The following is a 14,527-nucleotide window of genomic DNA, read 5'->3' as shown; positions in this document are numbered from 1 at the left end:
CTGTATCGGATTGATCAATAAGTGACGTAGTAATTTACAATTTAAAAAACACCAGTCTTGTTTATTTAGATATATGAAATATTACAAGATATTTCATTAAACAAAATACTTTCTATAAAAGAAAAGAAAGGGAGAGAAAGGATATTATTCATTTAGATACAAGATATTAAATATTAAAAAGAAAAAAAAATGAAAAAAAGGAAGTGTTATGTATTTAAATATAAATTACTCAAAACGTCGACATTACTTATTGGCCAATTCGATGCATATATGTATATTTATATATAAAGTGGCGTAATAGAAAGAAGGCCATTAAAAAAGATACTTTACATTCGATATACACCGATAACATAATCGCTAGAGCTCGAACCAAGCAAAAACAGTGAAGAAATGTAAATGTTCTTCCGTTTATAATTTTTATGATGATGATGATGATGATGATGATGATGATGATGATGTTGATGGTGAATAATAATAATAATAATTGTTATTATTATCACTATTATAAAATAAGAAGAATCATTTTGCGTTTTTAGTTATATACCCGATAAAATAACGCGAAAAAAATCATACCGGATATTGTGTAAAAGCTATTGCCCTCGTTGAAACGCCGTAATGACCTCGAAAAAATGATGCAATAAAAAAAGAAAGAGGAAAAGAAAAAAAAACAGTCAAATTTAGAACGTTTTCTCTTACGCGTATTATATTTTCTCGATAAACGATAAACGATATATCGACGAATCTAATCACCGTTTGATCGGAGATTCAAACGTATATCTTTTATTTAATTTTTTCTTCAATTTTCTCACGTCTTCGCATATCGGTGAATAATCGGGCATATAGCTGAAAAGAAATTAGTGTAAATATTACCGAATTATTTAACGATCACGCATGATATTTTTAATTTCCTTGTTTATTTTTAACGAACACGTGTTCGTTGCACGCGACAAAAAAAAAGAAAAAAAAAAGGAGAAAAGGAAAAATAAAAATAAAAGAAATAACTTTTATTTCAAGAGACTATTATAAAAATAACTATCGTCGTCAACCGTGAATATTTCGATTCTCTATTTTTCCTCGAAATGCTTATTTCGGGTTCTTCACGCTCTATTTCTTGCAAACGTGTATATACATATATATATATCACATGCATGTATGTACATATGTATAGATTTTCACCGAAGAGAACTGACCTCGTCTAAAAGTTTGATGGAGAACCCCAATATATATTAGAATTTGACGAAATATAAATATTATCCGTGACCTATTCTCATCGACTAATTACGACATTGCTGGAAATAGAAAATATTACTGTTACTTTATCTTTGACCATAGTACATATAATTTTTTTTTTTTTTTTTTTAACGAAATCGTTATGTGCAAGGTGACGGTGAAACTCTACATGTATCGCAATATGTACAGGTTAGGTTAAATGAATCGACATGTAAGTACATACATACATACATATATACATACCTACATACGTACATAGATGTATGTATGTATTCATCGTACATGTAGCTAAGAGGAACAGTATAATCTACTGTACTTAGGAATCTAATATTAGTATACCATCCATCGATAACGTGGTTTGCATTACGAACGTGGCATTTACTCTGTATACTTCACTAAGAGGAAGAGATATAGATACATAAATAAATAATTGAATCTCGTTTATATATTTATATATATATATATATCGATTTTACAAAATTGAAACCCGTTACATTTTATAAGTTAATGGAATAATGAAAGATGAAATCAAATAAATAAATAAATAAATAAATAAATAAATAAATAAAAAAATAAAAGAAACGAAAGAGATAGATAGATAGATAGGGAGAAAAAGAGAGAGAAAGAGAGACAAACCATCAAATCGTATAAATTTCTGCAAGGAAACCGTCTAATTGCGTTTCTCTCGGTTCGTGAAAGTGCGCGCGGGGGCTCGAGCAAACGCACACACACACACGCAGACACATACACACAGTACCTCCCCCCCTAAGAGTCTGGCGTCATGCGCGGCGCGCGGCGTCTCTTTATCCTGCTCTTTGTGGCCGACCGTGTCGAACAAAGGCGGCCACGAACTGTCTAGCAGTGACGTCACGTCTTATCCTCACCCTCCCCCAGCTCCTCACCCCCTTTAGAACTCTGAGTCGTTGAGGGCGACGCGTGCAAATCGTGGCGTGCTAGAGCTAGGAGGAGCGCATGCGCAGTAACAGCGCAGGGTAAACGTGGGTGAGTGAAAGATAGAGAGAGAAAAAAAGAGAGAGAAAGAGAGAAAGAAAGAGAGGAGTGTGCGCTCTGTGTAAGAAAATGTATAGGAGTGACGAAGGAGAAGGTGGAGGTGGAGAAAAAGAGGAAGAGGAGGAGGAAGCTCAGCGACTCTGCGGAGAATCTCGCGGAGAGACAGCTGACAGTCCAATCAGCTGTAAACCCCTATCGTCCAACAGGTCGATGCGACCCGCCAATTCTAATCGATTCTACTAAAATACAATCTTGATGGTGTGCGTGTAACTGTATATGTATATGTGTATATCACATACGCGCGCGCGCATGTGTGTATGTATATATCATATATCTGTTGAGCAGGAAAAAAGAATATCAAAATGATTAATCTTTTGGTAATAGAAGCACTTATAATATTAATATTAAATATTTAAAGTGCTCTGTAAGATCAAGTAATATTAGATTTTGGAAAGATAACACGTATATATGTCCTCGTCCCATTAGAGATTTACAAAATAATATATATGTATTGCATATGTATATATATTGCTATAACCTTGATATATCTATTGTGAATATAATACGTAATATGCATACCTGTAGTTATTATAATTATTAGTTATAATAGTCAGTGGGAGTACCCTCGCTATGTTTCCCAAAGTTTCCCTTTCTGTTAATAATTATATATTCTTCCTTGCTTATACCACAACGAAATTTTATTGTATGACAGTAATGTTTGTATTATAATAAAGATGCGACGAGTTAATGATATTTATTTAGAAGCAAGCAACAAGAAACTTACTTGTTGTTGGCAACTTTCTCCTGTTAAGTGGTTAAGTTATACGTATATATACATATGTGTGTATATGTAAATAATGAAAAGTGAAAGTGATTTGTATTAAGGGATAAATGGTTTTCGTGTGTGGAATTATTATAAAATAATATTGAAATTAACTGGCAATTTTTTAACTTGCAACAGAGCAACAAGCCTTTCGGAAATATTTGCAGATAATCATGAAGACGAAAATATTATTATCATTAGCTTGTCAGATACAAATATTATTGAAAAATACTGATACTTTTTTCACTGAAGAATATGATCAAAGAGATATAACATGAGATACAGAAGGGGCAATTAAGCTATATGGAAAACAAACTTCGCCATTATATATATTACGCGTATTATGTTATTATATTATCAATGTCAAAAAAAAAAGGATGCTTTGGAATTCGAATCTGCGTGCTCGAATCTATCGAGTAATCTTTTATAAACAAATCACAAAGCTACACAAATTCATAAAATTAATTCCATTTTAATCTCTATTTAATTCCAATATGGCGTTTCGTAATCCCACGATATATTTGATGTAATATAGATATATATATATAAAAAAAGAAATAATAGTATAACAGTATATAATATATAACAGTATATAATATATGTATACTATATATTACTCGTCATCTCACAGAAATAGATATATATACATATATATATATATATATATATACATATACATACCCACGTATTTACACGCACATACATATATACCGTATCCTAAAATAAATGGAATATATTTTAAACGATAAAACAAGTAAAAAAAGATTATGCAAACACGTTCTATTTAAAATCGAAACTACTTTTCTTCTCTTTAATTGTTTTGATATCTCCCGTAGTTACAATCGAAAAATATTTTCCAGCTCTTATTTTGAAACGCTCTGTATACACCCACACAGATACGTATATACATGCACGAATACGTGAGGGATACGTTCCATGGAGGGCGCGTTCCATGGAAAAGGAAAGTCGAAAGTAAAAAAGACTAGTTTAAACGATGTTTTCAACGATGAATTTCTCGTTTCGAATTTTCTGCGAGGCTCCACGAAGATAGTGTAGTGTCGGGCGCGCGTTCTTTCTCACCGCGGACGGTGTGCAACTTTAAATAAACATACACCGGGGCAAAGAGTGGAACGAGCGCAGCGCTTACACGGCTTTGAGTTTAGTTAATTCGGGTCATCGTCCTTCAACCACTCTCCTCGTCGTACCCGTTTCATTTTCTTTCTGATCCCTCTCCTCTACGGTCTCCTCACTCTACCCCCTTACTCCTCACCCCTTCCCCGCCCACCCATTCTCTCATTCTCCTTTGGTAGAAACGAAACGACGCGCTGCTACGCGTGACCTGACCCTATGTAATCCGTCTATTTTCTTCATTTTTATTTATTTCTTTATTTTTTTTCTTTTTTCTTTTTTGTTTTTTCTTTTCCACGATGCAAACGAACTTCACCACTCGTTTATATCTTCTCTGTAATCGTAAGATTTTTTTTGTTTTCATCGAATTCTTTTTTAAAGATTGAAAAATCTATCGGAAAGAAATCTTATGAAAGCTTTCAAACACCTGCCATCTTGATTTAATAGAGAAATTACAAAGATATCAAAAGCGGGTAACGAGATCATTTCGTTCGATGATGATAAATACGTAGTATTTTTATATTGCTCGGCAAAATTCAAACGAAAAACACGAAATCGACATTTCTCGACGATATTATACGATATACGATACATGGAAGAAAATGTGTGCCGATAAATGATTTCTTTTGAAATTTCTTTCTTCTCCCAGAAAAAAAAAGTTACAAAAATTTATGGAAATCGTTCGAGTATAACGTAAACGTAAACGTAAACGTGAAAAGATGATTCGCGCGACAAAACGTGTGGACTTTCGAATTAAAAATAATTATAATGATAATAAAATAAACTAAAATTAAATTAAAAAATACAAAAGAAAAAAAGAAAAAAGAAAAACAAATCAAACGTCGAGACATTTGTAAATTTGCAAAAGACTTTTACGGAAGGATTGAGGCAAAGGAGGAGTGAGAAGGAAACAAGAAAAAAAAATACAAAAAAGAAAAAAACAGAGAGAGAGAGAGAAAAAAAAACAAAAAAGAAAGAAAAAACAAAAAGAAAGAAAGAAAAATAATACAAATCAAAATCAAAATACGAATTGATGAAGAATGATCGTAATCGTGAAAACACGCACGCCTTCCTTTTTCTTCCTACATTACAAAAACATATCGCAGAAATAGAGAGAAAAAAAGAGAGAAAGAGAGAGAAAACACTGATAACAGCGCTCCCCGATGTTTTTACGACGCGCCGTTTCGAATCAGCTGTGGTGTGTGTACAAAACAATACGCGCGGCGTTGGATTTTATCATCATTCATCGCGTGACATTGCTGAAGTAAAATTCGTGATATTCGCAGAACGTTTACGTTAATAGTTCTCATAAAAAAGTATATATAACGAATAACAATAATGAAATTGCAATTTATAGACAGAGAGACGAAGAGAGAGAGAGAGAGAGAATGGAAAGAGACAAAGAAATATACGTATTTTAATCCCTTTCTTTTTGTTTTTTTTTCTTCGACGAAAATAAAATCATTTTTTTCTTTTTCTCTTTCTCCTCATTTGTCATCTTATTCGAAGGATGATTATGATCTCGAACGATTAAATTAGAAGAAAATATGTTTCTCTTAATACAGATACTGTTGGAGTTAATGCAATTTATGATTTCGTCGATAGATATACGCGCGTGTGTGTGTATATATATATATATATAAATTTTCGATAATGGAGATATCGAGGAATGATTTTTGAGCATCGTGTAGAGAGTCGTATCAAAACGAGTCCTTTCCATCTGGTCAAGTATCTTCTCGAGCGCAGAGATCAAAAGGCGTAGCAAGAAAGAAAGAAAGAAAGAAAGAAAAAAAGAAAGAAAGAAAGAAAGAAAGAAAAGAGAGAGAGAGAGCATTGCACTTCCGTGGAACGTAGCACACGTTCGTGAAGGAACACACATGAAAACGCAACCAAGAGAAAATAGGAACGTCCGTTTCTTCCGTTCGATCTTCTTTCTCTATTTGTTTTCTAATTTTCTTTAACTTTACCTCTTTCTCTATCCGTCTGTCTCTATGTATCTATTTCATATAATGCATGTATATTTCGAAGCAAAAGACGCACGTGTGCGGACGTGACAGTTGAGTTTGGTTGGATGGCAGATTGCGATGGTTCGTAATACATGTATACTATGTATGCACATATATATATATACAATAATATGCATAAGAAGAAGAACGTATGCACGTACACACACGTATATACATACACGAGTATATAGATTGTGGCAAGAGGCACTTAAAGAATATAACAGAGATAGAGATAGAGAGAAAGAGAGAGATCGTAGTAAGAACGAGTAATATCGTTTCGAAAGATATATTTTCCATGTTTTTCCATATACTTCTTTTTTTTTTCTTTTTTCTTGAATTAAAAAAAAAATTCTCCCCTCCCTCACATATATAAGAATAACACGGGCGCGAGATGATAACGGTAAAACGAGTTGCAAAGGGAGACGACGACGGCCCTGGACGTGAGTCTCTCTCTCTTTCTCTCTCTCTCACTCTCGCTAGACTCGGGCAGCTGACGGCGGCCGCGAGCGTCAGCTGAGAGCGTACACAAAGGCTACGTACCGCGCACACAACTCGATGCGCGCATAGAAAAGCATATATATATATATATATATATAAGATATATATAAAAGAGAAAGAGAAAGAGAAAGAGAGAAAGAGAAAGCCAACGACGAAAACATTTGGTCATTTTTAAGACGAAAACTTACGAGTACATATGATCCCATCAAATGAAATATATATAATATATATATGTATGTATATACACATACGTACAATATATACTTTTTTCCTTTCCGACGAGTTCCTATAGAAAAATGGAGAAGGAAAGAAAGAAAGAGACAGACAACAAGGAAGAAAGCACTAGAAAAAGGAAAGCAAAAGGTATTGCGTAGTTGGAGAGAGACATAGCGCACGTACGTACGGGGCTGCTAATCGTGCTTCGTGGACGCGCGACATGAGCGTCTAAACCGATTCATTTGTCGAACTGATCGACTAAGCTCGACTAGGATATAGTGTCTCGGATATATATATATATATTATTGTATATCGTGTACGCTGGGATTCGTCAGTATATACTTTTTTTTTCCCCTTCTCGTTTAAGAAAATTCAAAATTTAGAGAAACAAAGAGAAAGAGAAAGAAAGATGTATATAAAACAGTCGAAAGTTTAGACGAAAAGCATCGAAAGAAACTTCTTATAATACTCTTTATTTTATTGTTATTGTTGTCATCGTCGTCGTCGTCGTCGTCGTCGTCGTCGTAATTATAGTCGTAGTCGATAGTCGTCATCGTTGTCGTCGTTGTTATTTCTCTTTCTCTCTTCTAGCTTTGTTTTCTCTTCGTAAATGATATCCTTCTTTTTTCTCTATTTTTTTCGAGGAACATTACGCACCTCCATATGCATCCGTGGCCGCGACAGCGACGAGCGACGAAGCGCGTGTCCTCGTTCCTTCTCGTTCGTTCGTTGTTCGCTCCTCTTCTTCCTCTTCCTCTTCTTTCTCTTCTTCTTCTTCCTCTTCCTCTTCCTCCTCCTCCTCCTCCTCTTGTTATTCTTATTATTTTTCTCCTATTTTGTGAATTATCAGGATGAAATATTATTTATTTATCGCGCTCGTCGTCGTGGTCCTTGGTGTTGGTGGCTGCTACTTCGTTTTAGCGCAGTGCCACGAATAAAAACGTCGACGAAAACAACAACGGCTCGTCCTGATCATCACTAAACGCGAAAAACGGTCGCGTCCACCGAAGCACCTTTACTCCGCTGCTGATCGACTCGGCGTCGTTCGATTTATTTCGGTTCGTCCGCAGGCGGCGGGACGGCACGGTGGTGGTATACGAGAAATATCTCTTCGACGCGCATGCGCGGATTAAAGCCCGTATACAACTTCCGGACATCGCCGTTAGTATGCATCGTGGCGCTGCTGTCTCGTCTTAATTCAATTCGTAGTTACTTTATTTCTCGCCAGGCTGCGCTTTCCTTTCCTCCCCCATTTCTTCCGTCTTTTGTTTCTCTCTTTCTCTTTCGTTCCTATACAGGTTATTTTTTCTTTATTTGTGTGCGTGTTTTTTTTTTCGTATCGCTTTCATCCATCCATCCATATCTTTTTTCTTTCTCTCTTCGTTTCCTTTGTCTCATTCTCTCTCTCGTGTTCGTGCGATCTTTTTCTTTATTTCTTCTCCATGCATTTTTTTCTCTTTTTCTTTCTTTCTCTCCCCTCTGCAACGCAATCCGTAATTTTCTTTTTGTCCTCAAAGATTCTTTCCTTCGATCTCTTTTTAAAATCTTCGATTATCGATTCGCGTACAAACTATCGTTCATTTTTTTCCCTTCGTTTTTCATTTCCTTTCTTTTTTCTTTCAAACCGTTCGATGATCAATCTTCTAATACGGAGTCTTCATAGATAAGTAGTTTCTACTTTACCGGATCTTATCTTTAGATCGGATAAACTGGTATTAGTCTTCCATTACATCGTATACGTATTAAGAATTGTCATTATCGTTAAGTTATTATTATCGGTTAGATCGTCGTACATCTATCTTTCTGTACCTTTTTTACGTCCTTCGTTCATACTCGAATGTGCATATGCGTATGTACGTCTCGATAGTGCGCTGCTGCTTATCTCTCGATCTTCGAGGACTGGGTTTGAAATTAGAAATATTCCCGCTCGAGACCTAGCGAGTCTCTCGCATCTCTCGCGTTAATGATTCTGAAGAAAAAAAGAAAAGGAAAAAGAAAAAAAAAAAGAAAAGAAAAGAAAAGAAAAGAAACAAAGAAGAAGAAAAAAAGCAAATTTTTGTTGTTTTTACATCGCGACAACTGTAGGCTTGTCTTTTTACATTAATCTTTATGTACGCTAAGAAATCCGCAAAATAATCCGCAAATGCTTAAACGATCGAAATGAGATAAACTCGCGGACATAGCGAGGAGTATAATAAAATATCTGTAATTTTCCAACATGAAATCTTATCGTCGTTACGCTTTAATAAGAACGTTTTTCAAAGGCTATACCGCTACTATACTACCACTACTATATTACTACTCTAATAATAATTGATTCATCCTATTCGTGAAAACGCGTATCGCTTACGATACTCTCCCCAATGAGGCACGTTCGTTCTGGAAAAGAAGCATGCGTGAATGTTAAAACTACATAGGAAAGCTACCTTTATTCGTACTTTTTCTTCGCATATTTTTTTTTTGTGTTTTTTTTCTTTTTTTTTTCTTTTTTTTTTTTGCGCAATTCTATTACATATTACAATTCTTTTGACAATCTAAAATCACATTCTATTACAAAATCCTGCTAAGCTGGGTATTTTGCGAAAACTTCTTTAGACGCACGTCGCGTATATTGTATTTTACCAAAAAAGAAGGAAAAAAAAATTATGTGTGTATATATATATATATATATATATGTATGTATGTATGTATATATATATATTGAAAACATCAAAGTCAAGAATGTATGAAGTACGGGAAGAGACTACAAAAAAAAAAAATCCAAGGAACACATAATAAACAGACAAAAGTTAATTGGCCATTTATATATAAAATATTTTTCCTGTTCCGAACTGTTTGTTTGTTTTTTCGTTTTTCTTTTTTTTTTTTTTATAGCGTATAGAAATCACTGGTGGTGTGTCTATATGTATTGCCGACGCTTCCTCTTCCTTTCCCCCTTGAAAACTCGATAATCTTGATTAAAAACTTTGTCACGATTGTGTAATCGAACGAATTGGTCACTTTGGACAGCGACTCACGATTTCGTATTAATGCGTAATAATTAACGCAACAATTGCACTATGCCTGCCACCCTCTTCTTTTTTCTCGCTTTTTTTTCTTTCACCTCCTCTCTCTCTCTCTCTCTCCCGTCTATAAACCTTTCTACTATTTTTTTTCAAGGTTCGCATTTGCATTCTCACATTCAATATATTTTCTTCTTCTCACTTCCGAACCTTCCTAGCATGGAGAATAACAACAAAGCAGTATTTCAAAGCAGCAACACATAACGGACTTATTTTTATCTTTGTTTATTCAATATGTATTTTCTTATAAAGAGTGACGTCCTACGTAAGTAAAAGTAAATGAAAAAAGAAATTCAGCAAACGATAGTTAATATATTCATTAAAATTCTTCTTCTCGTTAAGGCAACTAATTTGTTTAGTTTCATTTTTATATCTAGAGTAAATGATATATATATATATATATATATATATATATTTATATATATATATATAAAGTATATGTAAAACACTAATATATGGTTATTTTTATTTTCTTGTTACAAGCCTTACATTATTAGAATATAATAATATGTATACTTTGTATATATACTCTTGTAATAAAATTGATTACTTCGTACTCGACTCTATAGATAATAAATATATCTAATACGTTATGTTAGTACAAGAGAAGTGCGTGCAGAGGGTGGCAGCAGGGTGCGCATTTGGGAGTGCTATTGTTCCGGGGACTTTCCAGTCCCTTCGCTTTAAACCGTCTCACATGGTGACATTCAACTGTATTGCTTTTGTGTCCACGGAACACGCTTGTTGTTGCTGCTGCTGCTGCTGCTGTTGTACCTGTTGCTGGACTTGCTGTTGAACTTGTTGCTGTATTGCTTGCAACTGAATTGTTTTAGTATCGACCGTACACGTTTGCTGCTGCTGCTGTGGCTGCTGCTGCTGCTGCTGCTGAACCTGCTGTTGCTGCTGCGCTTGTTGTTGCACTTGCTGCGCCTGTTGCGCCTGCTGCTGCTGCTGCGCTTGCTGTTGCTGCTGGACCTGCTGTTGCTGCTGCGCCTGTTGCTGTTGCTGCGCTTGCTGTTGTTGAGCTTGTTGAGCAGCGGCTTGCGCCGCTTGTCTCTGTTGTTGCCGAAGTATACTCGGCGGAGGATCCATGTGCTGACGTTGATGTAATAACAAATGATTCTTCTGGAAGAAAGCCTTTCCACACTTGTCACACACGTGTGACCTTATATGACAACTGCCGTCCGTGTGGCGCCGTTGATGTTGCGACAGTCCGTGCTTCTGAGCAAACCCACGGCCACAATCAGGACAGATATGCGGTTTTGGTTTAGGACCCGAACCAACTGGTGGCGACGTTTGCGTTGCACCATGCATGTGGCTAACACCGGGCGTTCCGATAGGTCCATTCATCTGGAAACATTCATTACTTAGTTTTCGTGATACGTTTTCTAAACGAGTATAGGCATTACCTGGTGGGTTCCAGGAGTATTTGGAGTTAGGAAGTGTCCAGGAGTTTGTTGGAAGGCAGCTGCTAACCCACATAAATCCGTTACTAACGTTCGATCACCAGAATGTAGCCTTAAATGTAAGGTAAGGGCTTCTCTGTTCGGAAAATCTAATCCGCACTCCCTGAAATAATAAACTTGATGTTATCGTTGGGATACCTTCGCAAGTGCCACGCGCAAGGTTAGATCTTAATACTTCCGACACTTTCCGTCCTCGTTTATGCATCTGACATACCTGCATGTAAGAGATTTCTCATCTGTACTCGTATTGTTATTGTGAATCTTGGAGTGCGTAACTAAATCTACTTTACGCGGGAATGCCTCTCCACAAACGGTGCAAGCGAAAGGTGTCTCTCCTGTATGTAAACGCATGTGTGCTAATAGCGTTCTCTTCTGTAAAAATTCTTTACCACAAACAGTACACGAATGTGGAATTCTACCATGTAACCGACCATGGTTTACTAGTTCAAACTTCCTTTGAAACGTAGCCCCACAATCATGACAAACAAATGGATGTAAACTGCCGTGGAAGCGCGAATGCATCGTCAAGTGATCCTTCTGCGAGAAGGATTCTCCACATTCTTCGCAAACAAATGGCCTTTCTCCAGAATGAAATTTACTATGGGTGACTAAATGGCGTTTAAGAGGAAACGCTCTTCCACATTCCTGGCAAACGAATGGTCTCTCTCTCGTGTGTACCCGAGTATGCGTTACAAGGTGATGTTTTAACGTAAAGGACTTTTTACATTCTCGACATTGATAAGGTCTTTCTGCACTGTGTAACAGCAAGTGGGTATGAAGACAATGTTTGTGAGCGAAACTCTTGCCACAGTGAACGCATATATGAGGTCTTTCTCCTGTATGTACTCTTGCATGCGTCGTTAAATGATGCTTTAGTAAAAATGACTTCCCACATTCGGAACAAGAATATGGTCTTTCCTTAGGTACACGAACTTGGCTCCCCATATCTTGCTGTTGCTTAACTTTAGTCTCGATTTGAGTAGTGTTTACATGAGTCAATACGTGTCCAAAGTGAGCTGTGCCGTCCGTTTGACTGGTAGTAACATTGTTGGCATTTGCTTGATTAGATGCAGCTGCTGCCCTTTTCATTAAAATTTCATTGCACTCTTCTGCAGTAAGCTGCAAAGGTCCAAGCGGTGTCATGAAATGCTTACTCATGGCATGCTTGTCGGCTGTAGTAAAAACTAAGGTATTTGAAAATAGAGAAGGTGGAGGCGTTGGTTGCGAAGCGTCACACTGACAGCCTCCCTTTTCACAATTCAATGGAAAAACGTCGTGATGCTTTTTAGTGCGAACGTGAGAACCATGCGTTTGATTATGAGCTCCGCCTGTGTGACCGTGGTGGGTAGTAGGAGTTTGTTGACAACTTTCGTTCATAGCGAACATAGGTCTGCGATGAGCACTATTAACGTTTTTTGCCGGTTTGATATCGACCTGTATCTTTTGACTGGAACCTTGGTCCTGATTGTTATTAACGGCGTAACTAATATTGGTAGCGAGCTCGCTCTGTGCGTTCTCTCGGGTTTCGGTACCAGGCCCACCAAAGGACCAGGCATACCCGAATCCTGCGCCAGCGTTGCCAGGGGTTGTACACATATTTGCAAGGGTAACGATGGAGGGGTTGTTTTGGCTGGAGGCTATATCGGTAGGCCCCTCTGTCTCTGTCAACGCATCCTCCGTACCAATGCTCTCCACTACGACAAATTGATCGGATGGAAATATTTTGATTGGGTCTAAGTTAACGTACCGGTCACACTCCAGTATCTTGTTCTTGATTACGTACTTTGGGTAACATATCTGTCCGAGTAAGATGTAACCGATCACTTATGAGTGTAATACCAGGATCATTGAAAGTACTCGCAGACAGTCCCAAGTTGGTATGTGATAAAGGAGCACCAGGGGTCTATCAAGACCTCGTGGTGGTCATGCGTGGCATACGATATGTAAATGGTTCGAAATTCTATGTTGGCGCGCTTCGTCCCCTCTGGCTCCGACGCACGCAGCCTCCGGGTGGCGGAGGCGAGGGTCCCCGAAAATTTGGTGCAGGCGGCAGAGGGGGCCCCGTGTGCACCCGCAGAACCCGAGTTCGCCTATTCTAGAGCCGTGTTTTTCTATAGTTTGCCGCGCCACCGTGCGCCACCGAAATTAATACGGCGGTCCCCACGGTACTCTCTAGATCGTACCGCCTCACCGATTCTTCCTATCGGTCTTCTCGGGCCTGCGGCGTCCACGGGTCTTCGAAGACAACCTCCACCTTTCTCTAACGGCACTCCCACACGCTCACTTACACTCCACGATATTTTACCGTACTTTACGACGCGGCTTTTCCACATTAACTCGCACATGTACGCGACCGACCGTCATTAATTTTACAAAATTCCATATTTTATTGTCCATACAAAATAGCCTCATATATCGGCCATTTTATTTGTAAACTACCAAAAAACAATGTTGCCAATGTACGCGCGGGTTTTGGAGGGAGCGAAGCTGAGCATAGCGTCACCGTATACTTCCGTGCTGGCAGCACTGTTCGCCGCGCGGACACATCTTTTTCCGCCATATTCAAATTATTCGAGCTATCCTACCATACGGGATTTATATCTTTCTCTTTTCTTTTTTATGCTCTTTTCGTTTATACCTCTACCCGCTTACTCTTTTTTCCTTTTTCTTTTTTTGCCCAACTCCTTCTCATTTATCTCTTTACTTTTCTTTTTCCCGATAACTCTTACTTACCTATTACAGCTTACCAATGGCTCTCTTCAACAGAGAAAGAAAACGATGTTATCTCTGTCGGTGTAACATATCTCGAATCTCGCTTTCGATTAAAACTAAACATCTTCCGATAAATATCCATCATCGTGGAATAGTTCTTATCTCATCGTCGAACCAATCGTTGGCATACGCGAATCAATTCTTTCCCCAAACGATTGAATTTACTAAAAACATTTCGTCAGCTTAATAATCTTATCGCAATATTAACATTTCTTGACAATCGAAATACTTTCGTGCGGACGATTTCTTCGAAAATAAAGAAAAAAAAAAGAAGTAAAGAATGAAAGAATAAATAATAAAAAGAATCAAAAAAAA

The 14,527-nt window shown here is 37.2% G+C and overlaps 3 protein-coding genes across 4 annotated transcripts in view; all 3 read right to left on the bottom strand.

Annotated features, from left to right (window-relative positions):
- The window catches only part of LOC127071580 (protein yippee-like 1), a 24,099-nt gene extending 16,077 nt beyond the window's left edge, over positions 1–8,022 (bottom strand). Inside the window, exon 1 of one of the 2 annotated variants that reach the window (XM_051011005.1) lies at positions 7,570–8,022. The gene's annotated coding sequence lies outside the window, so the exon portion shown is untranslated. The remainder of the gene's footprint in view (positions 1–7,569) is intronic. The other variant, XM_051011007.1, reaches the window with a different exon arrangement.
- Positions 8,023–10,667: 2,645 nt separating this feature from the next.
- LOC127071691 (histone-lysine N-methyltransferase PRDM9-like) lies at positions 10,668–11,676 on the bottom strand. The gene is made up of 4 exons (XM_051011243.1): positions 11,651–11,676; positions 11,384–11,543; positions 10,968–11,324; positions 10,668–10,778 (listed from the first exon to the last, which is right to left on the bottom strand). Exons 1-4 carry the CDS (start codon positions 11,674–11,676, stop codon positions 10,668–10,670), a joined length of 654 nt encoding a protein of 217 aa, XP_050867200.1.
- On the bottom strand, positions 11,660–14,088 carry LOC127071562 (gastrula zinc finger protein XlCGF57.1-like). Its single transcript, XM_051010983.1, is given in 3 exon segments — positions 11,660–11,762; positions 11,765–13,134; positions 13,224–14,088. Coding segments are annotated over 3 exon segments (1,407 nt in total). The 5' UTR covers positions 13,225–14,088; the 3' UTR covers positions 11,660–11,726.
- Between the last annotated feature and the right edge of the window lie 439 nt (positions 14,089–14,527).

Source organism: Vespula vulgaris, chromosome 22 (assembly GCF_905475345.1).
Source record: "Vespula vulgaris chromosome 22, iyVesVulg1.1, whole genome shotgun sequence".
Lineage (NCBI taxonomy): Eukaryota > Metazoa > Arthropoda > Insecta > Hymenoptera > Vespidae > Vespula > Vespula vulgaris.
This window is presented reverse-complemented; position numbering and strand designations above follow the sequence as displayed.